Raw genomic sequence first — 27,456 nt, 5'->3', positions numbered from 1 at the left:
TGGTAACAGGAAGTCTGGTCACTAAGGGGTTACCATGCAGAGCAGTCACCGCGGGGGAGGGGGGTCCTGCACTCATATACCGCCCCCTATATCACTAATCATCCCCCACACACACAGCTGGGAACCCCAGGCCGGAGCCCTCTGCAGCAGTACACCTCCGGAGCCCGGGACACGCCACTTCTGTGCGTTCCACCCTACTTCCGCGTTCCCGCTCACTTCCGGTCCGCGCGGTCCACCACTCATTCATCCTGTGCGTTCCACTCCACTTCCGCGTAACACCTTCCACCCGTCCTAATCCCCGCCCTCTGTGCTTCATAACAACATCCGGGTCTCTAGGTGGGAAGGAGCAGAGAGGAGACATCCGGTAATGGTGCTATATATTATTATTGTACAGGAGGAGCAGCCTGTGGTGTCTTGTTATTATTATTATAATACAGGAGGAGCAGCCTGTGGTGTCCTATTAATCTTATACAGGGGGCGCAGCCTGTGGTGTCCTATTGTTATTGCTATACAGGAGGAGCAGCCTGTGGTGTCCTATTGTTATTACTATACAGGAGGAGCAGCATGTGTTGTCCTGTTGTTGTTGTTATTATTATTATTATTATTATACTGGGTGACATTAGTACCATGGGGTATAGATCGGGTCCAATGGAGCCTGGCACTTTAAGAAATTGATAGTATGTGTTGGCTCCTCCATCTGTGCCCCTCTTGCAGACTCAGACTAGAAAAATGTGCCCAAGGAGCCGGGGGGTTTCTCGGAGTTAATGGTTCGCATCCCCGCTGACAGGACACTGAGCTCCTAAGGTGATGTTTCTCATGCCCCAGGGTGTGAGCCGACGCCGGCTGCATGCCGCCACCCCTAACAGATGCCGAAGGTGCGGTGAGTACAGACACCGGGGTCCTTGTTAGCGGGTCCCCGGTGAACAAGGCGGCATGAAGGGGCAGCGGTCACCTTGCTACGGGCTGTGGTGCCCGCTGCGGACCCCACACTGGTGATATATACTAAAAAGGGTTTTCTCTAACGTTCTAGTGGATGCTGGGAACTCCGTAAGGACCATGGGGAATAGCGGGCTCCGAAGGAGGCTGGGCACTCTAGAAAGAACTTAGACTACCTGGTGTGCACTGGCTCCTCCCACTATGACCCTCCTCCAAGCCTCAGTTAGATTTCGTGCCCGGCCGAGGTTGGATGCACACTAGGGGCTCTCCTGAGCTCTTAGAAAGTTATAGTCTTAGAATTTGTTTTTTTCAGTGAGACCTGCTGGCAACAGGCTCACTGCAGCGAGGGACTAAGGGGAGAAGAAGCGAACTCGCCTGCTTGCAGCCGGATTGGGCTTCTTAGGCTACTGGACACCATTAGCTCCAGAGGGATCGACCGCAGGCCCAGCCTTGATGTTCGGTCCCGGAGCCGCGCCGCCGTCCCCCTTACAGAGCCAGAAGCAGGAAGATGGTCCGGAAAATCGGCGGCATGAAGACATCCTGTCTTCACCAAGGTAGCGCACAGCACTGCAGCTGTGCGCCATTGCTCCTCATACACACTTCACACTCCGGTCACTGAGGGTGCAGGGCGCTGGGGGGGGGCGCCCTGAGGCAGCAATAAAAACACCTTGGCTGGCTAAAATACCTCAATATATAGCCCCTGGGGCTATATATGAGGTAAATACCCCTGCCAGAATCCCAAAAAAAGCGGGAGAATAGGCCGCGAAAAAGGGGCGGAGCCTATCTCCTCAGCACACTGGCGCCATTTTTCCCTCACAGCTCGGCTGGAAGGAAGCTCCCTGGCTCTTCCCTGCATTTCTACAGTACAGTAAGAGGGAAAAGAGAGGGGGGGCACTAAATTGGCACTGTATACAGTATAAGCAGCTATTAGGGACATAACTCAGTTAGTCCCTGTATATATATAGCGCTCTGGTGTGTGCTGGCATACTCTTACTCTGTCCCCCCAAAGGGCTTTTGTGGGTCCTGTCCTCTATTTGAGCATTCCCTGTGTGTGTGGAGTGTGTCGGTACGGCTGTGTCGACATGTTTGAGGAGGATAATGATGTGGAGGGGGAGCAGATGCCTTTAGCAGAGATGTCACCCCCTGCGGGGCAGACACCTGAGTGGATGGTATTATGGCAAGAAATGAGTGCACGTATAGACTCCTTACATAAAAAATTTGACGACATGCCGACTGTGGGACAGCCGAGTCTTCAGCTCGTGCCTGTCCAAGGGTCTCAAAAGTCATCAGGGGCTCTAAAACGCCCGTTATCTCAGGTGGCACAAGTAGATGTCGACACGGATACTGACGCCAGTGTCGACGACGATGAGTCAAATTTAATGCCCGTTAAGGCCATTCGCTGCATGATTGAGGCAATGAAAGAGGTGTTAAATATTTCTGATTTACATCCAGGTACCACAAAAAAGGGTATTATGTTTGGGGAGAAAAAACTACCTGTAGTTTTTCCCCCGTCAGATGAATTAAATGAAGTGTGTGAAGAAGTGTGGGCTTCCCCTGATAAGAAATTGGTGATTCCTAAGAAATTACTAATGGCGTTCCCTTTCCCGCCAGAGGATAGGTTACGTTGGGAAACACCCCCGAGGGTGGATAAAGCGCTCACACGTTTGTCAAAAAAGGTGGCACTACCGTCCCATGATACGGCCGCCCTTAAGGAACCTGCTGATAGAAGGCAGGAGGCGATCCTGAAGTCTGTATATACACACTCAGGCATTATACTCAGACCAGCAATTGCGTCAGCTTGGATGTGCAGTGCTGCCGCTGCGTGGTCAGATAACCTGTCAGAAAATATTGACACACTAGACAGAGACACGATCCTGTTAACAATTGACCATATAAAAGACTCAGTCTTATACATGAGAGATGCACAGAGGGAAATCTGCCGGCTGGCATCTAAAGTAAGTGCACTATCTATCTCTGCTAGGAGATGCTTATGGACTCGCCAGTGGACTGGAGATGCAGATTCCAAAAGGCACATGGAAGTTTTGCCTTATAAAGGGGAGGAATTATTTGGGGATGGTCTCTCCGACCTAGTTTCCACAGCAACGTCTGGGAAGTCAGCATTTTTACCCCATGTCCCCTCACAGCCTAAGAAGGCGCCATTTTATCAGGTTCAGTCCTTTCGATCCCAGAAAAACAAGCGGGGAAAAGGAGGGTCCTTTCTGTCAAGAGGCAGAGGCAGGGGAAAAAGGCTGCAGCAAACAGCAGGTTCCCAGGAACAAAAGTCCTCCCCCGCTTCCTCTTCCAAGTCCGCCGCATGACGGTGGGGCTTCACAAGCGGAGCCAGGTACGGTGGGGGCCCGCCTCAGGAATTTCAGCGATCAGTGGGTTCGCTCACAGGTGGATCCCTGGATCCTTCAAATAGTATCTCAGGGATACAGGCTGGAATTCGAGGCGATTCCACCCCGCCGTTTCCTAAAATCCGCCTTGCCGATTGCTCCCTCAGACAGGGAGGCAGTGCTAGCGGCAATTCACAAGCTGTATTCCCAGCAGGTGATAATCAAGGTACCCCTACTTCAACAAGGCCGGGGTTACTATTCCACACTATTTGTGGTACCGAAACCGGACGGTTCGGTGAGACCCATTCTAAATTTGAAGTCCTTGAACACATACATAAAAAAATTCAAGTTCAAGATGGAATCGCTCAGGGCGGTTATTGCAAGCCTGGACGAGGGGGATTACATGGTATCCCTGGACATCAAGGATGCTTACCTGCATGTCCCCATTTACAATTCTCACCAGGAGTACCTCAGATTTGTGGTACAGGATTGCCATTACCAATTCCAGACGCTGCCGTTTGGACTCTCCACGGCACCGAGGGTATTTACCAAGGTTATGGCGGAAATGATGATACTCCTTCGAAAAAAGGGAGTTTTAATTATCCCATACTTGGACGATCTCCTAATAAAGGCACGATCCAAGGAACAGTTGTTAGTGGGAGTAGCACTATCTCAGGAAGTGCTGAGCCAGCACGGTTGGATTCTGAATATCCCAAAGTCACAGCTGGTCCCCACGACACGTCTAATGTTCCTGGGAATGATTCTGGACACGGCCCAGAAAAAAGTGTTTCTCCCGGAGGAGAAAGCCAGGGAGTTGTCTTCTCTAGTCAGAGACCTCCTAAAACCAAAACAGGTATCGGTGCATCACTGCACGCGGGTCCTGGGAAAGATGGTAGCTTCTTACGAAGCAATTCCATTCGGCAGGTTCCATGCCAGAATCTTTCAGTGGAACCTGTTGGACAAGTGGTCCGGATCGCATCTTCAGATGCATCGTTTAATAACCCTGTCTCCACGAACCAGGGTGTCTCTTCTGTGGTGGCTGAACAGTGCTCATCTTCTGGAGGGCCGCAGATTCGGCATACAGGACTGGGTCCTGGTGACCACGGATGCCAGCCTACGAGGCTGGGGGGCAGTCACAAAGGGAAGAAATTTCCAGGGACTATGGTCAAGTCAGGAGACTGCCCTTCACATAAATATTCTGGAACTAAGGGCCATTTACAATGCCCTAAGTCAAGCAAAATCCCTGCTCCTACACCAGCCGGTGCTGATCCAGTCAGACAACATCACGGCAGTCGCCCATGTGAATCGACAGGGCGGCACAAGAAGCAGGACGGCGATGGCAGAAGCCACAAAAATTCTCCGATGGGCGGAGAATCATGTACTAGCACTGTCAGCAGTGTTCATCCCGGGAGTGGACAACTGGGAAGCAGACTTTCTCAGCAGGCACGACCTCCACCCGGGAGAGTGGGGACTTCATCCAGAAGTCTTCCAAATGATTGTAAATCAATGGGGTCGTCCACAGGTGGACATGATGGCGTCCCGCATAAACAAAAAACTAGAGAAGTATTGCGCCAGGTCAAGAGACCCTCAGGCGATAGCGGTGGACGCCCTAGTGACACCGTGGGTGTACCGGTCAGTGTATGTGTTCCCTCCTCTACCTCTCATACCAAAGGTACTGAGAATAATAAGAAAGCGAGGAGTAAACACAATTCTCGTGGTTCCGGATTGGCCAAGAAGAGCGTGGTACCCGGAACTTCAAGAGATGATCTCAGAGGACCCTTGGTCCCTGCCGCTCAGACAGGACCTGCTACAGCAGGGCCCCTGTCTGTTCCAAGACTTACCGCGGCTGCGTTTGACGGCATGGCGGTTGAACGCCGGATCCTGAAGGAAAAGGGCATTCCGGAGGAAGTCATTCCTACGCTTATTAAAGCCAGGAAAGATGTTACGGCAAAACATTATCACCGCATATGGCGGAAATATGTTGCATGGTGCGAGGCCAAAAAGACCCCAACAGAGGAATTTCAACTGGGTCGATTTCTGCATTTCCTGCAAGCAGGAGTGAATATGGGCCTAAAACTAGGCTCCATTAAAGTACAGATCTCGGCTCTGTCGATTTTCTTTCAAAAGGAACTAGCTTCAGTACCTGAAGTTCAGACATTTGTGAAGGGAGTGCTGCATATTCAGCCCCCATTTGTGCCTCCTGTGGCACCGTGGGATCTCAACGTGATGTTGAATTTCTTGAAATCACATTGGTTTGAGCCACTAAAAACCGTGGATCTGAAATATCTCACGTGGAAGGTGGTCATGATATTGGCCCTGGCATCAGCCAGGCGAGTGTCAGAATTGGCGGCTTTATCATGTAAAAGCCCTTATCTGATTTTTCATATGGATAGGGCAGAATTGAGGACTCGTCCCCAGTTTCTCCCTAAGGTGGTGTCAGCGTTTCACCTGAACCAACCTATTGTGGTGCCTGCGGCTACTAAGGATTTGGAGGACTCCAAGTTGCTAGACGTTGTCAGGGCCCTGAAAATATATGTTTCCAGGACGGCTGGAGTCAGAAAATCTGACTCGCTGTTTATCCTATATGCACCCAACAAGCTGGGTGCTCCTGCTTCTAAGCAGACTATTGCTCGTTGGATTTGTAGTACAATTCAGCTTGCACATACTGTGGCAGGCCTGCCACAGCCTAAATCTGTCAATGCCCATTCCACAAGGAAGGTGGGCTCATCTTGGGCGGCTGCCCGAGGGGTCTCGGCTTTACAACTTTGCTGAGCAGCTACTTGGTCAGGGGCAAACACGTTTGCAAAATTCTATAAATTTGATACCCTGGCTGAGGAGGACCTGGAGTTCTCTCATTCGGTGCTGCAGAGTCATCCGCACTCTCCCGCCCGTTTGGGAGCTTTGGTATAATCCCCATGGTCCTTACGGAGTTCCCAGCATCCACTAGGACGTTAGAGAAAATAAGAATTTACTCACCGGTAATTCTGTTTCTCGTAGTCCGTAGTGGATGCTGGGCGCCCATCCCAAGTGCGGTTTATCTGCAATACTTGTACATAGTTATTGTTAACTAAATCGGGTTATTGTTGAGCCATCTGTTGAGAGGCTCTATCGTTTCATACTGTTAACTGTGTTTCATATCACGAGTTGTTCGGTGTGATTGGTGTGGCTGGTTTGAGTCTTACCCGGGATTCAAAATCCTTCCTTATTGTGTACGCTCATCCGGGCACAGTACCTAACTGAGGCTTGGAGGAGGGTCATAGTGGGAGGAGCCAGTGCACACCAGGTAGTCTAAGATCTTTCTAGAGTGCCCAGCCTCCTTCGGAGCCCGCTATTCCCCATGGTCCTTACGGAGTTCCCAGCATCCACTACGGACTACGAGAAACAGAATTACCAGTGAGTAAATTCTTATTTATACACTCTTTTTTTTTTTAGACAATGTGGAGTATAAGCCAGTATTAAACGAGAGGGACCGCTTGCCATTGAGGGGGTGGGGCTTCCCGGAGAGAGGGACCAGAAGCTGAAAGGCGCCATTTCCTACTGCTGAGTACAGGCTGCATGCGGAGACTCCTCCTCCACAGGACCCACTGAATCACCAATTGTACTGGTACCAGGGGGTTTATAGAGAAGGGGGGAGCATATAGACAGCGGTTATACTGCGGTGAGGTAAATTACACGTATACCCAGCGGGGCGCTGCTCTGACCTGAGGTATTGTGTGCTGGTCCCAATCTTTTCTGTGTCACTCCATTCAGGGCTGTCTGGGATAAGTGTGCTGTCTCACTAACGTGTTGTCACTGCACTGTGCTTTCTCATTTAGCTCTGCGGATTCTGTTGAAGCATGTCTGAGAATAAGTCTGTGTGTGCTTCATGTAAGGCAAGGTTTACACCTTCCTCACAGGGGTCTCTAATGTGTACCCAATGCTCTCTACCTTCACAGGGTAGTAATTTGCAGGAACTTGAGCGGTTGGAATCATTAAAGTCAATGATTACTAATATAAATTCAGAGTTAGCCACTGCAAAGCAAGAAAGGCAGACCCTGAAACAGTCCATGGACACTTTTATGATTACTGCTGCTGACCACAGACTGGCTCCTCAGCCCCCCCTGGTGGTCTCTCATAAACGCACTCTGCCACAGATATTACAGTCTGACTCTGATGACTTACCAGAGTTGGATGGGGGTGAATCAGAGATGGACGAGGATGATTCCCTGTACCCAGGAGTTGAGGCCCTGATTTATGCTATTAGAGAGATCCTCACTATTCCAGATAAGGAAGCAGAACCAGCAGAGGAATTGTTTTTTTAATGTGAAACCAAAGTCCTCTGCAACATTCCCTGTTTCAAAGGAATTAAATTCCCTTTCAAAAGAGACGTGGGTAAATCCTGGCAAAAAAGTGTATTACTCCTAAACGGGTACTAATTTCCTTTCCCTTCCCTACCGAGGATAGGAAAATTTGGGAAAACCCACCAACAGTGGATACTTCTGTGTCCAGGCTGTCACGTAAAATTCTACCACCTGTACATGGGGCTCTCTCTCTCAAAGACCCAACTGTCAAATCAATTCAATTTATACTGCAGCGGGTGTAGCCCAGCGCCCTACCATAGCTAGCGGCTGGATTTCAAGAGCCATGGTAAAATGGTGTGACAATTTTATAAAGGGGTTGTATGTACTACCTCAAGATGAGATCATTACACTATTGCAACATATACAAGATGCTGCGAACTTCATGAGTGAGGCTGTTAAAGAGTTAAGTCTCATTAATGGCCATACCACGGCTATGGTGGTATCAGCACCAGAGCCCTGTGGCTGCAACAATGGTCAGCAGATGCCAACTCCAAAAAAGGGGTAGAGAACCTTCCTTTTACAGGGGATGCCTTGTATGGAGAGAAACTGAACAAGTGGATTTCTCAGGCAACGGCAGGTAAGTCTACTTATCTTCTGTCTGCGGCACCTCCCGCTAGACGTCCCTACCCTGGGCCCGCTCTGCAGTCCTTTCGTGTGGCCAGATACAGAGGTAGAGCCAGAGGTGCCTCCAATGCTGCTAGAGGAACTTGCGGTAAGTCCCGTAAAACAGTGGCTGCTGGAACTTCGGACCAGGCTTCCAGATCCTCTTCCATGAAGCCCTCCGCGTGACAGTTGGCCCCAGCAGCAGAGCGACTTTCAGGTAGGTGCTCACCTTTAGAGAAGTGGGATGTACCAGCGCACTGGGTGTAAATGATTCGGCGAGCTGCTGCAAAGGATAGGGGTGACCTTCCTACAAACACAAGTATACATATATCTTTGTAGCGCTCAATAAACCTTGGGGTGTACTCACCTTTAACACTTCGCCCACATATGGGCAAAGTACTGCCGGGATCCTTGGGTGAGGGATCTCATATCCCAAAGATACCGGCTGGAATTCCAGGAACTGCCTCCTCTCAGATACTTCAAGTCAGGCTTACCAGCTTCACCTGTAGCAAGAGTTACCTTGCAAGAAGCCATTCAAAAACTGGTTTCATCAGGAGTTATTGTCCCAGTATCTCCTCCGCTACACACAAAGGGGTTTTACTCAAGTCTCTTTGTAGTTCTGAAGCCAGACAGCTCGCTACGGCCAATCTTGAACCTCAAATCCCTGAACCCTTATCTTTGAGTGTTCAAATTCAAGATGGAATCACTAAGAGCAGTGATATCAGGTCTGGAGGATGGGGAGTTTCTAGTATCCCTGGATATCAAGGATGCATACCTACATACCCCAATATGGCCCCCTCATCAAGCTTACCTTCGGTTCACTGTACTGGACCACCATGTCCAGTTTCAGGCCTTACCCTTTGGTCTCTCTACAGCTCCAAGGGTATTCACGAAAGTCTTGGCAGAGATGATGCTACAATTGCGCATGATGGAAGTCAACATAGTTCCATACCTGGACGACCTCCTGATAAAGGCGGTGTCCAGGGAAAAGCTGCTAGACAGCATCGACTTGACTACTCGTCTGCTTACGGACCACGGATGGATCCTAAATTTCCAGAGGTCTCACCTGGAACTGTCTCAGAGAATTCAGTTCCTGGGAATGATCCTGGATACGGTATCTCAGAAAGTATACCTTCCGTTAGGCAAGGCCTTGACTGTTCAGACTATGGTCCGCTCGGTGATAAAACCACGCAAGATATCGTTTCATCTTTGCATTCGCTTGTTGGGCAAGATGGTAGCCTCCTACGAGGCAATACAGTATAGCAAATTCCATGCACGACCGTTCCAACTAGATCTGTTGGACAAGTGGTCAGGATCCCACCTGCACATGCACCAGAGTATAACCCTGTCACCAAAAGCAAGGATCTCCCTGTTATGGTGGCTACAAGTCTCTAATGTTGTGGAGGGTTGGAGTTTTGATACCCAGCCTTGGACTCTGCTAACAACGGATGCCGCCTCCAGGGTTGGGGGACTGTGACCCAAGGGGCCCAGTTCCAGGGGAAGTGGTCGAATCAGGAATCTGCACTTCCAATCAACATCCTGGAACTCAGGGCAATTTACAATGCACTTCCGCAGGCCTCATATCTCCTTTGAGATCAGGCCATCCAGGAAAGTCGGACAATGCCACGGCAGTGGCGTACATCAACTAGCAAGGAGGAACAAGAAGCAGGGCCGCAATGCAAGAGGTGTCAAATATACTCCTCTGGGCGGAAGCCAACGCAAGGGCAATCTCAGCCATATTCATTCCAGGAGTGGACAACTGGGAAGCGGACTTCCTCAGCAGACACGACCTCCATCCAGGGGAATGGGGCATTCACCCTCCGGTGTTTCAACAACTGGTTCACCGGTCGGGTTGTCCACATATAGACCTGATGGCTTCTCGTCTCAACAGGAAGCTCAGTCGTTACTGTTCCAGAACGAGGGACCCGCAAGCGACACCGGTGGACGCCCTGACAACACAGTGGTCGTACCAGTTCGTGTATCTGTTTCCTCCACTTCCTCTCATTCCAAGAGTTCAAAAAAAGACTCAAAAGGGAAAGTTCAGGCAATTCCAATTGCCCCAGATTGGCCTCGACGGGCCTGATATGCGGACCTCCTGACCATGTCTCTGGAGGAACCCTGGCCTCTGCCATTACTCATGGACCTTCTTCAACAAGGACCGTTTGTCTATCCAGACTTACTGCGGCTATGCTTGATGGCTTGGAAGTTGAGAGGGAGATTTTAACTAGAAAGGGTCTCCCATCCAAGGTTATATCCACTATGGTCCAGGCCCGTAAGGTGGTTAGATCCAAACATTACCACTGTATCTGGAAGAAATATGTTTCTTGGTGCAAGGGTAGAAAATATCCTTCTACAGAGTTTCGACTTGGCCGTTTTCTACTTTTCCTGCACGCAGGCGTGGGCCTACGATTAGGTTCCATCAAAGTTCAGATTTCATCTCTCTATCTTCTTCCAGAAACCACTATCAGTACTACCAGAAGTACAGACCTTCATAAAGGGTGTTATGCACATTCAACCACCCTTTGTCCCTCCCATGACTCTGTGATATTTCAATGTGGTCTTGACCTTTCTCCAGTTAGATTGGTTTGAACCCTTGCATAGGGTAGACTTGAAATACCTGACGTGGAAGACAGTCATGTTGCTGGCTTTAGCCTCTGCAAGACGTGTATCAGACTTGGGGGCCTTCTCCTCTAAGAGCCCGTACTTGATATTTCACAAGGATCCGGCGGAGCTCAGGACTCGCCCACAGTTTTTGCTGAAAGTAATGTCGGCTTTTCACATTAATCAACCATTTGTGGTTCCAGTGTTGTCCGACTCTTCAGTTGGATGTGGTGAGTGCTTTGAGGATTTACGTCAAGAGGACTGCTCATCGAAAATCTGACTCACTTTTTGTCCTTTTTGATTCCACCAAAATTGGTCATCCTGCTTCTAAGCAATCCATTGCTCGTTGGCTCGGGTTGACCATTCAACAAGCCTATACTTCGGTAGCACTGCCGCTGCCGAGTTCCATTCAGGCCCACTCCACAAAGTTGGTGGGTACTTCCTGGGCGGCTACCCAGGGTGTCTCGGCCTTACAGTTGTGCCATACAGCTACATGGTCTGATTCTAACACGTTGGTAAAGTTCTACAGGTTCGACGCCTTGGCCAAAGATGACCTTCAGTTTGGTCAGGCGGTTTTACAGGGGTCTCAGCACTCTTCCACCCGTTCTCTGAGCTTTGGGACTTCCATATGGTACTGTCACCCCAGTATCCACTAGGACGTTAGAGAAAATAGGAATTTAATACCTGCCCGTAATTCCATTTCTCGTAGTCCGTAGTTGATACTGAACGCCCGCCTCGATGCTTCGTTCCTGCTTATCTGGTTGTAAGTGTTCTTGATTGGGTCTGCTGTTACTGGCCCTGTTCCATGTTTGGCTAGAGTTGCTATCCTTATTATAGTTAGTGTTGCTTTCCTATGTTCTGGTTTGCTCTGCTATCTTAGTTGTTGTTGTATGTTGGTTCGTTACATCCCCGCTTTGTGTTTATATCCTTCTCTCAAAGTATGTGCGTCTCCTCAGGCGCAGTTTTCCTAAACTGAGTCTGCAGGAGGGGTATGGAGAGGAGCCAGCACACACTATTCATTTCTTAAAATGCCAGGCTCCATTGGACCCGATCTATACCCCATGGTACTAATGTCATCCCATTATCCACTATGGACTACGAGAAAAGGAATTATTATAATATCTATTATTTTTTTTATCCTAATCACTCCAGCTGTGAGATACCAGAGTCTTTATTACATGTCACACGTTCTGTATTCTCACTGATTCACTGAAGATGGACACTGACAAAAGTCTCAAGACTGAGAGGATAATAAATATCACCCTGGAGATCATCTACATGCTAACTGGAGAGGTGAGGGTATTTGGGAGCGTCACTGTGACGTCACTAATATCTATAGTAGTAATACAGGGACATGACTGGGGAGGTGAGGGGATCTGGGAGTGTCACTGTGACATCACTTATATCTCTAGTAATAATACAGGGACATGACTGGGGAGGTGAGGGGATCTGGGAGTGTCACTGTGACATCACTTATATCTCTAGTAATAATACAGGGACATGACTGGGGAGGTGAGGGGGACTGGGAGCATCACAATGACATCAATTATATCTATAGTAATACAGGGACATGACTGGGGAGGTGAGGGAGTCTGGAAGTATCACAGTGACGTCACTCATATCTATAGTAATAATACAGGGACATGATTGAGGATTTGAGGGGGTGTCGGAGTTTCACAGTGACATTACTTATATCTATATCCTATACTTTCATTGATATAGTGAGAGGGTAAAGGTAGGGTAAGCATTGTGTCTCTAGTTTACACAATTCTTAGGTAAAATACACACTTTTAAAAAAACACAGCTCCATTTTGGTTAGGTTCATTTTGACTTTTTAATGAACCTTTTCCCCAATAAACAGGATTATACAGTAGTGAAGAAGACATCTAGTGAGTTTGAGACACCCAGCAGCCATCCCCGTGTGTCAGGAGGACTGAGCAGGACCCAGAGCCCCATCACGTTGCCTCCACCTCACTCACTGATACACGAGAGGCACAATGCTCAGAAGATTCTGGAACTCACCAACAAGATCATTCAGCTGCTGACTGGAGAGGTGACTGCTGGGAATGGGATGTTATACAGTAACACCTGGGGTTGTGTCTGGGTGATGACTGGAGAGGTGACTGCTGGGAATGGGGCATTATACAGTAACACCAGGGGATGTGTCTGGGTGATGACTGGAGAGGTGACTGCTGGGAATGGGACATTATACAGTAACACCAGGGGATGTGTCTGGGTGATTGCTGGGAATGGGACATTATACAGTAACACCAGGGGATGTGTCCGGGTGATGACTGGAGATGTGACTGCTGGGAATGGGACATTATACAGTAACACCAGGGGACGTGTCTGGGTGGTGACTGGAAAGGTGACTACCGGGAATGGGGCATTATACAGTAACACCAGGGGACGTGTCTGGGTGATGACTGGAGAGGTGACTGCTGGGAATGGGACATTATACAGTAACACCGGGGGACGTGTCTGGGTGATGACTGGAGAGGTGACTGCTGGGAATGGGACATTATACAGTAACACCAGGGGACGTGTCCGGGTGATAACTGGAGAGGTGACTGCTGGGAATGGGACATTATACAGTAACACCAGGGGATGTGTCTGGGTGATGACTGTATCACTGTGTGTGTCAGGTTCCTATAAGGTGTCAGGATGTCAATGTCTATGTCTCCATGCAGGAGGGGGAGTATATAGAGGAACACAGGGGTCTGTATAAGGACGTGATGATGGAGAATCACCGGCCCCTCACATCACTGGGTAAGAGGAGACTGTCATGCATTGTACAGGGGAGAGCAGGTATGGGGGCCCCTATATACACACATTATCTGATAATCACATATATACACTGTACTCAGTCACTGTGTGTCTCCTACAGATGGGCCTAGTAACAGAGATACCCCAGAGAGATGTCCCCGTCCTCTGTATTCCCAGGATTGTACAGAGGAGAATCACAGGATCCCACAGGAGGATCAGGTAGGTGGGAATTGCGATCTCAACAGTATATCAAAGAGACTGTCACTATATGATCTGTAGAGCAGCTGTGTGTTTTAAACACGGATATGCAATCACACGTTATTTTCTCTTACGTCCTAGAGGATGCTGGGGACTCCGTAAGGACCATGGGGTATAGACGGGCTACGCAGGAGATAGGGCACCTAATAAAAACTTTGACTATGGGTGTGCATTGGCTCCTCCCTCTATGCCCCTCCTCCAGACCTCAGTTAGATCTTGTGCCCAAAGGAGAATGGGTGCACTGCAGAGAGCTCTCCAGAGTTTTCTGTGGAAAAAGAATTTTGTTAGGTTTTTTTATTTTCAGGGAGTCCTGCTGGCAACAGGCTCCCTACATCGTGGGACCGAGGAGAGAGAAGCAGAGCTGGCTTGTCGAGTTGGGCTCTGCTTCTAAGGCTATTGGACACCATTAGCTCCAGAGGGAGTCGGAACACAGGTCTCACCTGGGGTTCGTCCCGGAGCCGCGCCGCCGTCCTCCTCACAGATGCCGAAGATAGAAGCCGGATAAAGAAGGCAGAAGACATCTTAGGCGGCAGAAGACATCAGATCTTCATGAGGTAAGGCGCGCAGCGGTAAGCTGCACGCCAGTGCTCCCAGTCACACACACACACAGAGCAGCACTGAAGGGTGCAGGGCGCAGGGGGGGGGCGCCCTGGGCAGCAATAAACCTCACATTTGGGCACAAATATAGTTGGATTAGACTGCGGAGGCAGTAAATCCACGATCCCCCGCCATTTTATTGAAAAATCACTGGGACCGAAGCCCGCCGTCGGGTGGGCCGGGCTTGATCCTCAGCACTAACCAGCGCCATTTTCTACACAGAGGCTGCATGAGGAAAACGCTGGCTCCCTGGTCTCTCCCCTGCTGAACTTCACAGGCTGGAAAAAAGAGGAGGGGGGCACATTAGCGACGCAGTGAGTGAGAATTGGAATAATATATATAAAAAGCGCTATCTGAACATACTCCTTCTCTGTCTCTCCTTAGGACCTGGTTGGGGTTTTGTCCCCTTATAGGTTAATCCCTGTGTATGTAGACAAGTCTGAGGCGGAAGGCTTCTCCAAGGAGGAGGTGGAGCAAATGAGCGGTGTGTCCCCGTCGGCTGTGCCGACTCCAGATTGGATGGACATGTGGCATATGTTGAATGCAAGTGTGGCATCTTTACATAAAAGGCTTAATAAGGCTGATTTAGGGGGAACATCAGGAGGTCAATCCTCAGGGCCCGTCGGGGTCCCAAAAGCGTCCCTTAACACAAGACACTACTACCGACACGGATTCTGATTCCAGTGTCGACTATGACCAAGTAAAATTGCACCCTAGGGTGACTAAAACCATTCAGTGTATGATTGTGGCAATAAGGGATGTGTTGCATATTGTGGATGAACCCTCGGTCCCCGACACAAGGGTACACATGTTTAAGGAAAAGAAACAGATTATGAACTTTCCCACATCTCATGAATTAAATGAATTCATTGGAAAAGCTTGGGAGACTCCGGATAAGAGACCGCAGATCCCCAAAAGAATTTATATGGCATACCCTTTCCGTAAACCGGACAGGGAGATTTGGGAATCATCCCACACTGTGGACAAGGCCCTAACGCGCTTGTCCAAGAAGGTGGCGCTACCGTCTCCTGACACAGCGGCCCTTAAGGACCCTGCAGATCGCAGGCAAGAAACTACATTAAAGTGTATTTATTCTCATACAGGTGCTGTGCTAAGACCGACAATTGCGTCGGCATGGGTGTGTAGCGCAATTGCAGCTTGGACAGATGAGCTGACAGATCAATTTGATAATAGGGATAAGGATACTATATTCCTAACTCTAGCTCATATTAAAGACGCAGTCTTATTTATGAGGGATGCTCAAAGGGACATTGGATTGCTAGCTTCTAGGGCCAATGCCATGTCTGTCTCAGCGAGAAGATCCTTATGGACTCCCCAATGGACGGGTGATGCGGATTCCAAGAAACATATGGAAGTACTACCCTATAAGGGTGATGTATTGTTTGGGGATGGGCTGACGGACCTGGTTTCCACAGCTACAGCAGGTAAATCACATTTTTTGCCATATATTCCCCAACAGCAAAAGAAAGTAACACCCTATCAGATGCAGTCCTTTCGGTCGCACAAGTCCAAAAGAGGTCGGGGATCCTCTTTCCTCGCCAGAGGAAAGGGCAGAGGCAAGAGAGCACCTGCTTCGGCAGGTGCCCAGGAACAAAAGTCCTCCCCGGCTGCTTCAAAAACCACAGCATGACGCTGGGACTCCCCTGAGGGAGTCCGCACCGGTGGGGGCACGTCTTTGACTTTTCAGTCAGGCTGGGTCAGTTTGGACCTGAATCCCTGGGTGTTGGAAATAGTTTCCCAGGGTTACATACTGGAATTCGAGGAGGTGCCCCCGCGCCGATTTTTCAAATCGGCGCTACCAGCTTCCACATCGGAAAGGGATGTAGTGTTAGCTGCAATTCAAACGCTGTGTATACAGCAAGTGATAATCAAGGTTCCCCTGCACCAGCAGGGAAGAGGTTACTATTCAACCCTATTTGTGGTCCCGAAACCGGACGGTTCGGTCAGACCTATTTTGAATCTGAAATCCCTAAACCTGTACATAAAAAGATTCAAATTCAAAATGGAATCTCTCAGAGCGATAATAGCCAACATGGAGTAGGGGGAGTTTATGGTGTCTCTGGACATAAAGGATGCGTACCTTCATGTCCCCATATATGCCCCCCATCAGGATTACCTGAGATTCGCTGTACAGGATTGTCATTACCAATTTCAGACGTTGCCGTTTGGACTCTCCACGGCCCCGAGGATTTTCACCAAGATAATGGCGGAAATGATGGTGGTCCTGCGCAAGCATGGAGTCACAATTATCCCATACTTGGACGATCTCCTGATAAAGGCGAGATCAAGGGAGAAATTGCTGAGCAGTGTGGCGCTCTCTCTGAGAGTGCTCCAGCAACACGGTTGGATTCTAAATCTACCGAAGTCACAGTTGATTCCGACAACTCGATTACCTTTCCTAGGTATGATACTGGATACGGAACAAATGAAGGTCTTTCTCCCAGTAGAGAAAGCCCAAGACATCCAGAACATGGACAGAGACCTGCTAAAACCGAAAAGGGTGTCAGTTCACCAATGCACTCGAGTTCTGGGGAAAATGGCGGTGGCCTACGAGGCCATTCCCTTTGGAAGGTTCCATGCAAGGACTTTTCAATGGGACCTTCTGGACAAGTGGTCTGGGTCTCATCTGCACTTACATCGGAAATAACTCTGTCCCCAGGGACCAGAGTGTCCCTCCTATGGTGGTTGCAAAGTGCTCACCTCCTGGAGGGTCGCAGGTTCGGAATTCAGGATTGGATCCTGGTTACCACGGACGCGAGCCTCCGAGGATGGGGAGCGGTCACACAGGAAAAAAAATTTCAGGGTCTTTGGTCAGACCAGGAGTCCAGTCTACACATCAATGTGTTGGAACTCAGGGCCATTTACAATGGCCTTCGACAAGCGGAGAGTTTTCTTCGAAACCTACCGGTTCTGATTCAATCAGACAATGTCACAGCAGTGGCGCATGTGAACCGCAAAGGCGGGACAAGAAGCAGAGTCGCGATGGCGGAAGCCACCAGGATTCTTCGCTGGGCGGAAAATCACATAAGCGCTCTGTCGGCTGTCTTCATTCCGGGAGTGGACAACTGGGAAGCAGACTTCCTCAGCAGACACGATCTCCATCCAGGAGAGTGGGGTCTTTATCAAGAAGTCTTTGCAGACGTAACACGTCTTTGGGGAACTCCTCAAATAGACATGATGGCGTCACGCCTCAACTAAAAACTTCGGAGGTATTGCGCCAGGTGTCGGGACCCTCAGGCAGTAGCATTAGACGCTCTGGTAACACCGTGGGTGTTCTAATCGGTCTACGTGTTTCTTCCTCTCATCACAAAAGTGTTGAGGATCATAAGACGAAGAAGAGTACAGACGATACTCGTTGTCCCAGACTGGCCTCGAAGGGCATGGTACTCGAATCTACAAGAGATGCTCACAGGAGATCCCTGGCCTCTTCCTCTGAGGGAAGATCTGTTGCAGCAGGAGCCTTGTGTATTTCAAGACTTACCACGGTTACGTTTGACGGCATGGCGGTTGAACGCCGAATCCTAGCGGAAAAGGGGATTCCGGAAGAGGTCATCCCTACCTTAATAAAGGCTAGGAAGGAGGTGACTGTAAAACATTATCACCGTATCTGACGATAGTATGTGTCTTGGTGTGAGACCAAGAATGCACCTACGGAAGATTTTTATCTGGGTCGTCTTCTCCACTTCCTACAGACAGGAGTGGATATGGGCCTGAAATTAGGCTCCGTTAAGGTACAGATTTCGGCCCTCTCAATTTTCTTTCAGAAGGAATTGGCTTCTCTTCCAGAAGTCCAGACGTTTGTAAAGGGAGTGCTGCACATCCAGCCCCCTTTTGTGCCTCCAGTGGCACCATGGGACCTGAACGTGGTGTTGCAGTTCCTAAAATTACACTGGTTTGAACCGCTTAACAAGGTTGAGTTGAAATTTCTTACCTGGAAGGTGGTCATGTTGTTGGCCTTGGCATCAGCAATGCGAGTGTCAGAATTGGCGGCTTTGTCACACAAGAGCCCCTACTTTGATTTTTCATGTGGATCGAGCTGAATTGAGGACACGTCCGCAATTTTTGCCTAAAGTGGTTTCTTCGTTCCATATGAATCAACCTATTGTGGTGCCTGTGGCTACAAGTGACCTGGAGGATTCCAGATCCCTGGACGTAGTCAGGGCCGTAAAGATTTATGTAGCCAGGACGGCTAGAATTAGGAAAACAGAGGCTCTGTTTGTCCTGTATGCAGCCAATAAGATTGGCGCACCTGCTTCGAAGCAGACTATTGCTCGCTGGATCTGTAATACGATTCAGCAGGCTCACTCTACGGCTGGATTGCCGGTACCAAATTCGGTTAAGGCCCATTCCACTAGGAAGGTGGGCTCTTCTTGGGCGGCTGCCCGAGGCGTCTCAGCATTACAACTTTGCCGAGAGGCGACTTGGTCGGGGTCAAACACTTTTGCTAAATTCTACAAGTTTGATACCCTGGCTGATGAGGACCTAGCGTTTGCTCAGTCGGTGCTGCAGAGTCATACGCACTCTCCCGCCCGATTGGATGCTTTGGTATAAACACCATGGTCCTTACGGAGTCCCCAGCATCCTCTAGGACGTAAGAGAAAATAAGATTTTAAACCTACCGGTAAATCTATTTCTCCTAGTCCGTAGAGGATGCTGGGCGCCCGTCCCAGTGCGGAAACTCTGCAAGACTTGTACATAGTTGTTGCTTACATAAGGGTTATGTTACAGTTGACATCGGTCTTGGACCGTTACTGTCGTTTTTGTTCATACTGTTAACTGGTTATGTATGTTCCAGGTTACATGGTATGATTGGTGTGGGCTGGTATGAATCTTGCCCTTGGATTGCTAAATCCTGCCTTGTATTGGCCATCTCCTCTGGGCACAGTTCTCTAACTGAGGTCTGGAGGAGGGGCATAGAGGGAGGAGCCAGTGCACACCCATAGTCAAAGTTCTTTTTAGGTGCCCTATCTCCTGCGGAGCCCATCTATACCCCATGGTCCTTACGGAGTCCCCAGCATCCTCTACGGACTAGGAGAAATAGATTTACCGGTAGGTTTAAAATCTTATTTTATGGTTTATTTAGAGTGAAGATCTGGCTGAAGATATAGACGGAGAAGAAGAGACGTATGTGACTGATATGAAGGCAGAAGATACAGAGGGAGAAGAAGAGACGTATGTGACTGATATAAAGGCAGAAGATATAGAGGGAGAAGAAGAGACGTATGTGACTGATATAAAGGCAGAAGATATAGAGGGAGAAGAAGAGACGTATGTGACTGATATAAAGACAGAAGATGTAGAGGGAGAAGAAGAGACGTATGTGACTGATATAAAGGCAGAAGATATAGAGGGAGAAGAAGAGACGTATGTGACTGATATAAAGGGAGAAGATATAGAGGGAGAAGAAGAGACATATGTGACTGATATAACGGCAGAAGATACAGAGAGAGAAGAAGAGACGTATGTGACTGATATAACGGCAGAAGATACAGAGGGAGAAGAAGAGACGTATGTGACTGATATAAAGGCAGAAGATATAGAGGGAGAAGAAGAGATGTATGTGGGTGATATAAAGGCAGAAGATATAGAGGGAGAAGAAGAGACGTATGTGACTGATATAAAGGCAGAAGATATAGAGGGAGAAGAAGAGACGTATGTGACTGATATAAAGGCAGAAGATATAGAGGGAGAAGAAGAGACGTATGTGACTGATATAAAGGCAGAAGATACAGAGGGAGAAGAAGAGACGTATGTGACTGATATAAAGGCAGAAGATATAGAGGGAGAAGAAGAGATGTATGTGAGGGGTGATCAGCAGTGTAAGGAGGAGGAGATCCCTACATATACCAGCACAGGTGAGTAATAAACACTTATTACAGAACAGAGTCCCATATTCTCCTTGCTCAGTGACTATAACAGTCTCTTATCCTACACCCTCTGTCGGTACAAACCAATGAGGGAAATGTTTCTGCCCAGTGGGGGAGTCAGAAGACATTTGAGTCAGACATTGGCTCAGGAGCATTATCCTCTATTAGTCTCTCTGACTACTCCTCACATGATATTAGTGCATGGTACAAGCCAAGAGATCTGACCAGTCTAATTCTGATTCCCTTACATTAGTACAATGGAGCTTATCAAGGCCCCTTCTTCAGAGATTCTTCAGTCCTGTGTTCCTCTGATCTATCTGGTGTTAATATTTCATGGTTGGATTATCAACTTCAAAAAGTACAGCCTTGTCCTGTAACAGAGGATGACCCTCTTGAACCCACATCTCCCTAAATAGAGTCTTTCTGTCTCAGGAAAAGATGGAGGTAATTCGGGCTTTTATTTACTTGGTCCTGTGGAAGAGGCAGCTTTGATCCATCAGTGCATGCGTCTGTTGGGAAAACTTGTGTCCTCTGAGAGCGGTTGAATTCGGAAGGTTCTACTTTAGGGATCTTTAGATATATCTGATATCCAAATGGGAAGGGTCACATCTCCAGCTGTCCTAGGTCATTGTCTCTCACCTCAGGCTCATTTCTCCCTCATTTGGTGGCTGAATTCCAGACATCTCTGCCATGGTCTCTTCTTTACAGTGTGTGACTGTATTCTGGTGACTATGGATGGCAGTCTCTGGGCCTGGAGAACTGGGGTTCTTCTGTTCTAAGGGGTTTAAGGCCTAATATAGACTTTATCGCTGTTGTGCGATAGGCGGATGGTTATCGATCGTCTGCGTATGGGTCGTAGTGTACATGCGCGAGTACAAACTGCAAAAGAGGCCATCGTCTTTTTTGATCGCTAGGCGTATGCAAGGTGATTGACAGGATGCGGACATTTGTGGGTGGTAACTGTCCGTTTTCTGGGTGTGTCAGAAAAAACACAGGCGTTCCCAGTCGTTTTCAGGGCGGGTGTGTGTCGTCAGCTCCGGCCCCGATCAGCCTGATTCTATTGCACTGTAGGAGTAGGATTTGCAGCTGACCGGCGTTTGTAAAGCTTTTCGCATGGCATATGCTGACTTACACGGGGCGGGTATTCACTCTCTCTGGGCGGCGACTATCTGATCTGAACATTGGCAGGCCCTTAGTTTCTTGGGAGAGGACCCTTCCAATAAATGTGCCGGAACTCCAGGCTAATTTCTCAGTACTTTCTTGCTAACTTTAAACTCCAAATCTCAGTGTCGGGATACTGGTATGTTGAGGACTCTGGGTCTGATTTCTGATTTGTAAAAAAGCAAGCAACTGGGCAAATCCATGTTCCACTGCAGGTGGGCCAGATGTAACATGTGCAGAGAGATTTAGGTTTGGCTGGGGTGTGTTCAAACTAACATCTATCTTGCAGTGTAAAAGTAAAGCTGTGGGCTACCTGCAAAAGCATCCAGTATTTACCCTGCACAGAAACAAATATAAATGTCTTTGCTTCCCTTGCATGGCAACTTGGTTTGTTCCAGACATAGTTACTAGTTTTTTTGCTTTACTTACAAATCTATACAGGAACTGTTGGGCTAGTGGCTAGTGTATGAAGGTTGGTGGTCTAATGAAGTTCCTCATTATTCAAAAGTACGCTCTGTCAGGAGTCTGATTGTCAACATTTATTTTATGTTCTAAGTGATTCATCACATATCTGTTCCGCAGGTCAGGTTTTCTTGCTGCACGTGTTGAGCTGATACAGGGACGTCGCCATGATGGATCTTGTTAGTGGACTGCATGTCCTCCAGTCAGAGTGCTGCATGCCTCAGCTGTCTCTGGCAGCCAATCTGACCTGCAGCTCCTATGTAAACCTTTCCTGTCCATTTACTCACTACCAGAGCAATAAGTCACATTGCTGAAAACATGGCTCCTGTCTAGGAGCAAGTCTGCAATTCTAGTGATATATCAGTGTCTCAGTATTGCTGGACTTTCCTGTGTACAAGTATCAGGGCTGCTACGCTTTCCAAGCTACAGATTATCCCTGAGAATCTTGTACATCTACTCAGCTAAGTCTCCGTGTTCCTAGCTCCTGCTATTACCTGTGTCTCAGCGTAGAGCTGCCCCACCTGCACGTCACTGATTACAGATACATTAGTGTGATCCTGTTCTCACATCCTGCAGGTTATCCACCTGCTACATGTGCAAGTTCCTGCTAATTATCCAAAGCTCATTTACCTGGACATTCTCTTTCCTGTTCTGTGTTGCAGCTGCATCCTGCATTCCTCAGCAATGTGCACATGTTATAGTGTGTTCATCTCCTCAGTCTCCTACTACAGTATAAGCTCTATACACAGACACAGTCTTCAGGTATTCTGAGACTCTTCTGAGCTTTACCAGTCCCAGACTCACTAATAAAGTCTCGTGCTGTGATCCGCTCTGCAGCACTACTGCTCCCAGCAACTCCGGTTCAGCCTGTCTTATAAAGTTTCCTGCTCTGACCTGTTTTGCAGCAGCACTGCTTCCAGCATTGCCAGTCCCATCTGTGAGGATACCGGGTGACCTGGGTATCCTGGGGTTCAGGGATCACACAGTGAAGCCGGTTACAATGAAAACTAGGTGATATTTATTCAGGGAGACCCAGAAATCCAGTGACCAGCAAGCAGGATTATAATAATAATGTCCACTCAGAGTTCAACAAAGTCCTTACCAGCTGCTCTATATCTCCTCCAGTCCTGGACAGCAATGACAGCTGTAGCAGGGCACACAGAGTGGCTGAGGACACTGAGAGGGGACGACACCCCAACCTCCAGTGATTCTAGCTGTGTCCCATCACCTCAACACACACAGTCTCTTTCTCCTAGCAACTTCCTCACTCCCACAATTCTCCCTTGCTGGTTCTTTCTCTCTCATCCTTTCTGATTGGTGGATCATGCTATCAGTCTTTCCAAAGGGGAAGGAGGAGGGCTTTTCTAAAAGGTACACTCCCTTGCTGTCTTCTTCTGGGATACTTCCTGTGTGTGACTTCTGCAGACTGAGGGCTTCAATTTAAGAACTCAGGCCATAGGATTAACTCTTTCCTTTTTAACATGAAGGCAAGCCCTAGACATCACTTTCCCTGGTCTCCTCACATACCTTCCCCTTCTTAAATCGAGGAGACAGGCATGATCCCAATGTCGTAGTCCTGACTGTCGTCTCGGCACGAAGGTCTGCGAAGTTTGGCATTTGTTTCCTCACGTCTTGATAACTCTTCAGCGTTGTGATGGTCTCGTCCCTTTTTGTGAGAAATGGAAAAGTTGAAATCCTGTAATGCCAAACTCCATCTCAACAACCTCCCATTTTCCTCCGAGGTTCTGTTTAGCCAATTTAACGGGTTATGGTCAGTAATAACAGTGAATTCTTTACCATAGAGATAAGGTTGTAGTTTCTTTAAGGCCCAGACTATGGCTAGACACTCCTTCTCAATAGTGGCATAGGCTATCTCTTGGTCAGCTAGCTTACGAGATAGATACACAATTGGGTGTTCCCTACCATCTTCTCCCACCTGGCACAACACTGCCCCAAGTCCACACCCCGAAGCATCTGTCTGCACAATAAACTTTTTATTGTTGTCAGGGGCAGCCAACACTGGGGCTCGAGTCAGTGTGTCTTTTAAGATGTTGAAGGCTTGCTCAACAGTCCATTCGATCTTCCGAGCATATCTCTTTTTGGTCAAGTCCGTTAGAGCCTTGGCCATGGTGCTGTAATGGGGTATGAATTTTCTGTAATAGCCAGCAACTCCAAGGAAGGCCCGCACTTGCTTCTGGTTGACAGGTCGGGGCCAGTTGACAATAGCCTCCACCTTTGCCGGTTCTGGTCTAATGGGTTCACTACGATATGCCGGCGGTCGGGCTCCCGGCGACCAGCATACCGGCGCCGGGAGCCCGACCGCCGGCTTACCGACAGTGTGGCGAGCGCAAATGAGCCCCTCGCGGGCTCGCTGCGCTCGCCACGCTACGGGCACGGTGGCGCGCTACGCGCGCCACACTATTTTATTCTCCCTCCAGGGGGGTCGTGGACCCCCACGAGGGAGAATAAGTGTCGGTATGCCGGCTGTCGGGATCCTGGCGCCGGTATACTGTGCGCCGGGATCCCATCAGTCGGCATACTGAAGACCACCAGGTCTAATAGAATCTCCTCCAACCAGATGTCCTAGGTACTGAACTTCAGCCATCCCCTTCTGACATTTATCTGGGCGAATGGTGAGCCCGGCCTGTCTGATCCTTTTGAGCACTTCTGCCACAAGAGGTAAATGGTCTGCCCAGGTATGGCTGAAGATGGCGATATCGTCGAGGTAGGCTTGTGCAAAGTCTTGACACCCCTCCAGTAGGTCATTTACCATTCGCTGGAATGTGGCAGAGGCGTTCTTCATCCCGAAAAGCATGGTTGTACACTCAAAGAGCCCTATGGGCGTGATGAAGGCAGAATGCTCCTGGGCTTCTTTGGTAAGTGGGATTTGCCAGTAACCCTTGCTTAAGTCCAGTGTTGAGACGAACTTGGCCCCTCCAGTCCGGTCCAGTAGCTCGTCGGTACTGGGCATAGGGTAAGCATCAGTTGTAGTTACTTCATTCATTTTGCGGTAGTCCACACAAAACCGTGTAGTCCCATCTTTCTTCGGAACCATCACAACCCCAGCGGCCAATGGACTTTTAGATGGCACAATGACCCCCAAAGCTAGCATCTCCTTGATCTCAGTCTTTATTTTTCTTTGAGGAAGCCCCTGTGGGAGGAGCGAAACGCGTCAGAAGCTGAACTGTTGGACCCCAGCTGGAGTTAGACCCGTAGTACATACCGGCCGCAGCATTCATCTGCTGGTTGTTTATTTTTGAGTGGAGAGGAGCCGCTCACCGGTGCCCGCAAACGGCACGTAGAGGTGGAGACCTGTACAGCATTCAGATCGAGCAGGACAGGTTGTAGCAGGCGCCAGTGCAGGTGCCGTTTTCCCCGCAGCTAGAAGCCAGTGTGGTGGACGTCGGGATGTACTCCTGCTGATACTACTTGCTCACACCTCACGTAAGATTCCGGTTGAAAACGGCTCTCATTTCATTTTACTGACCTATGTTGGATTATTACATTCAAAGGAACTTTGATACAAAGTGACTGTCTATTGGAAACATCTATTATACGGGTTCTACCAGCAGCTACACTTGATCTATTTTTTTTTACTTTGTAAATCAAGTCATTTAGCTATAAAGCTAGTTTTTACACCTCTGTGCACAGAATATGCTTAAGTCCACCTCCTTTTATTGGAAAGTATATATACTTGTCATCTTAGATGTTTAAACTACTAAGACCGGTCTTGTTTTATGATTTGTGATTATTCATATATTATTAAATATTTTTAATTCAATAGGAGTCTGTTATTTTTGTCAGCCATATCATATAAATGTATAATATAGCGCAAAAGTTTATAACAATCTCAGTCTTTACCTGTCTCATAACATCTGGGGTCATTCGGTAAGTGACTTGTCGGATGGGTTTACTGTTCCCAGTGTCCACATGGTGAGTGGTCAGGTGAGTTCGACCAGGTTGACCAGAAAACTGGGCTTGTTCAGCCTCTAAGATCCTCTGCATCTCTTGCTGCTGGGCCGTATTCAATTGTTGTCCCACCTGGACTGATTCCACTCCCTTATCCAGGGCGATCAACATAATAGACCGGTCCGGTGTGCCTTACCACTGTATACGGTCCATCCCAGGTGGCTTGCAGTTTGTTTCTCCGCACTGGGATAAGCACCATGACCTTTTGCCCTGGATTCAGCTTACGATCTTGAGCGTGGGCGTCGTACCATTCCCTTTGTTTCTCTTGTGATTCCCGAAGATGCTCTTGGGTTAACTGTAGCAATCTTCTCATCCGATTCCGCATTTTCTCTACATATTGTAAAATGGGCTGCTGGTGTTCTTGAAAAGTTCCCACCCAACTATCTTTGACCAGGTCTAGGGGCCCCCGCACTTTCCGGACGTACAGAAGCTCAAATGGGGAATATCCGGTAGATGCCTGTGGTACTTCCCGATAAGCAAATAGAAGCTGTTGCAGGGCTCTCTCCCAGTCCCTCCCCTCGGACTGTACATAAGCTTGTAGGAGTCTTTGCAGCGTTCCATTGAATCGTTCGCATAGTCCATTGGTCTGAGGATGATAAGGGGTGGTCCGAAGAGGCCGAACCCCCCACTATTCCCACAGGGTTTGCATTAGTTCACCTTGGAATTGAAGCCCTTGATCTGTGACAACTTCCTGTGGATATCCGACACGAGTGAATATGTCTGTCAGTGCTTGCGCAACATGTTCCGTGTCAATGGATGACAGGGCCACAGCTTCAGGGTAACGTGTAGCAACGTCCACCAGCATTAAGATGTACTTCTTGCCCGGCCCGTATGACTGGGAATAGCTAATGGCCCAACTAGTTCTATGGCAACACGGGCAAAGGGCTTCCCTATAATAGGTAATGGGTGCAGAAAAGATTTCAGTTGGGGCTTCCCCAGTCTCTGACGGGTATCACAGGTGTCCCGATACCGCTTAACGTCTCTAGAAACTGATAAAGCTAAATATTTATCGTATATACAACCCTTTATGAGGTCTAAGAACACTGTACGCTGTTTACTTAAGAAGTACCGTAAGGGTACGCAAGTTGCGTAACGATCGCTCAGCCGTAGGCGAGACGCTCAAGCGTCACGTTCGCTCACGGCCCAGAGATCACAGACAAGCACGCTGTTGGCTATGACTAACGTAATGATTCGCTATGGCGTAGCGGACGCTCGAGACCACGAGGAGATCACCAGCGGCGCAGACGCTCACAACGCAAAACCTTTATATCTATACCCTTAACAATGAAATACACAGTAAACCTTAATGTAGAGACAAAGTGTAAGTGCAACCTTGTGTAACCTGATTAACTACAAAGCTGTTTGAGCGTCACCGACGCTCAGAGAATTCTTAACACTATGAGAAAATACACAGATACTTGTTTAGGGTCCAAAGCCTATTAAATGTATTATAACTAATATACTTGTAAAAAAAGGAATCACAGTACAAATAATACACTACAATATAACAGAGACTTCCTAACCAAATAACTACACTAT

At 48.5% G+C, this 27,456-nt stretch overlaps 1 protein-coding gene across 1 annotated transcript in view; it reads left to right on the top strand.

The window, feature by feature from the left end:
* The first annotated feature begins 288 nt into the window (after positions 1–288).
* The window catches only part of LOC135056524 (uncharacterized), a 169,041-nt gene continuing 141,873 nt past the window's right edge, over positions 289–27,456 (top strand). The window contains exons 1-6 of the mRNA XM_063961826.1: positions 289–364; positions 11,969–12,109; positions 12,678–12,869; positions 13,507–13,585; positions 13,704–13,801; positions 19,542–20,313. Of these exons, the coding sequence (XP_063817896.1) occupies positions 12,032–12,109; positions 12,678–12,869; positions 13,507–13,585; positions 13,704–13,801; positions 19,542–20,313 (1,219 nt within the window). The 5' untranslated portion in view covers positions 289–364; positions 11,969–12,031. The remainder of the gene's footprint in view (positions 365–11,968; positions 12,110–12,677; positions 12,870–13,506; positions 13,586–13,703; positions 13,802–19,541; positions 20,314–27,456) is intronic.

This window comes from Pseudophryne corroboree, chromosome 3 (genome assembly GCF_028390025.1).
Source record: "Pseudophryne corroboree isolate aPseCor3 chromosome 3, aPseCor3.hap2, whole genome shotgun sequence".
Taxonomy (NCBI): Eukaryota; Metazoa; Chordata; class Amphibia; order Anura; family Myobatrachidae; genus Pseudophryne; species Pseudophryne corroboree.
This window is presented reverse-complemented; position numbering and strand designations above follow the sequence as displayed.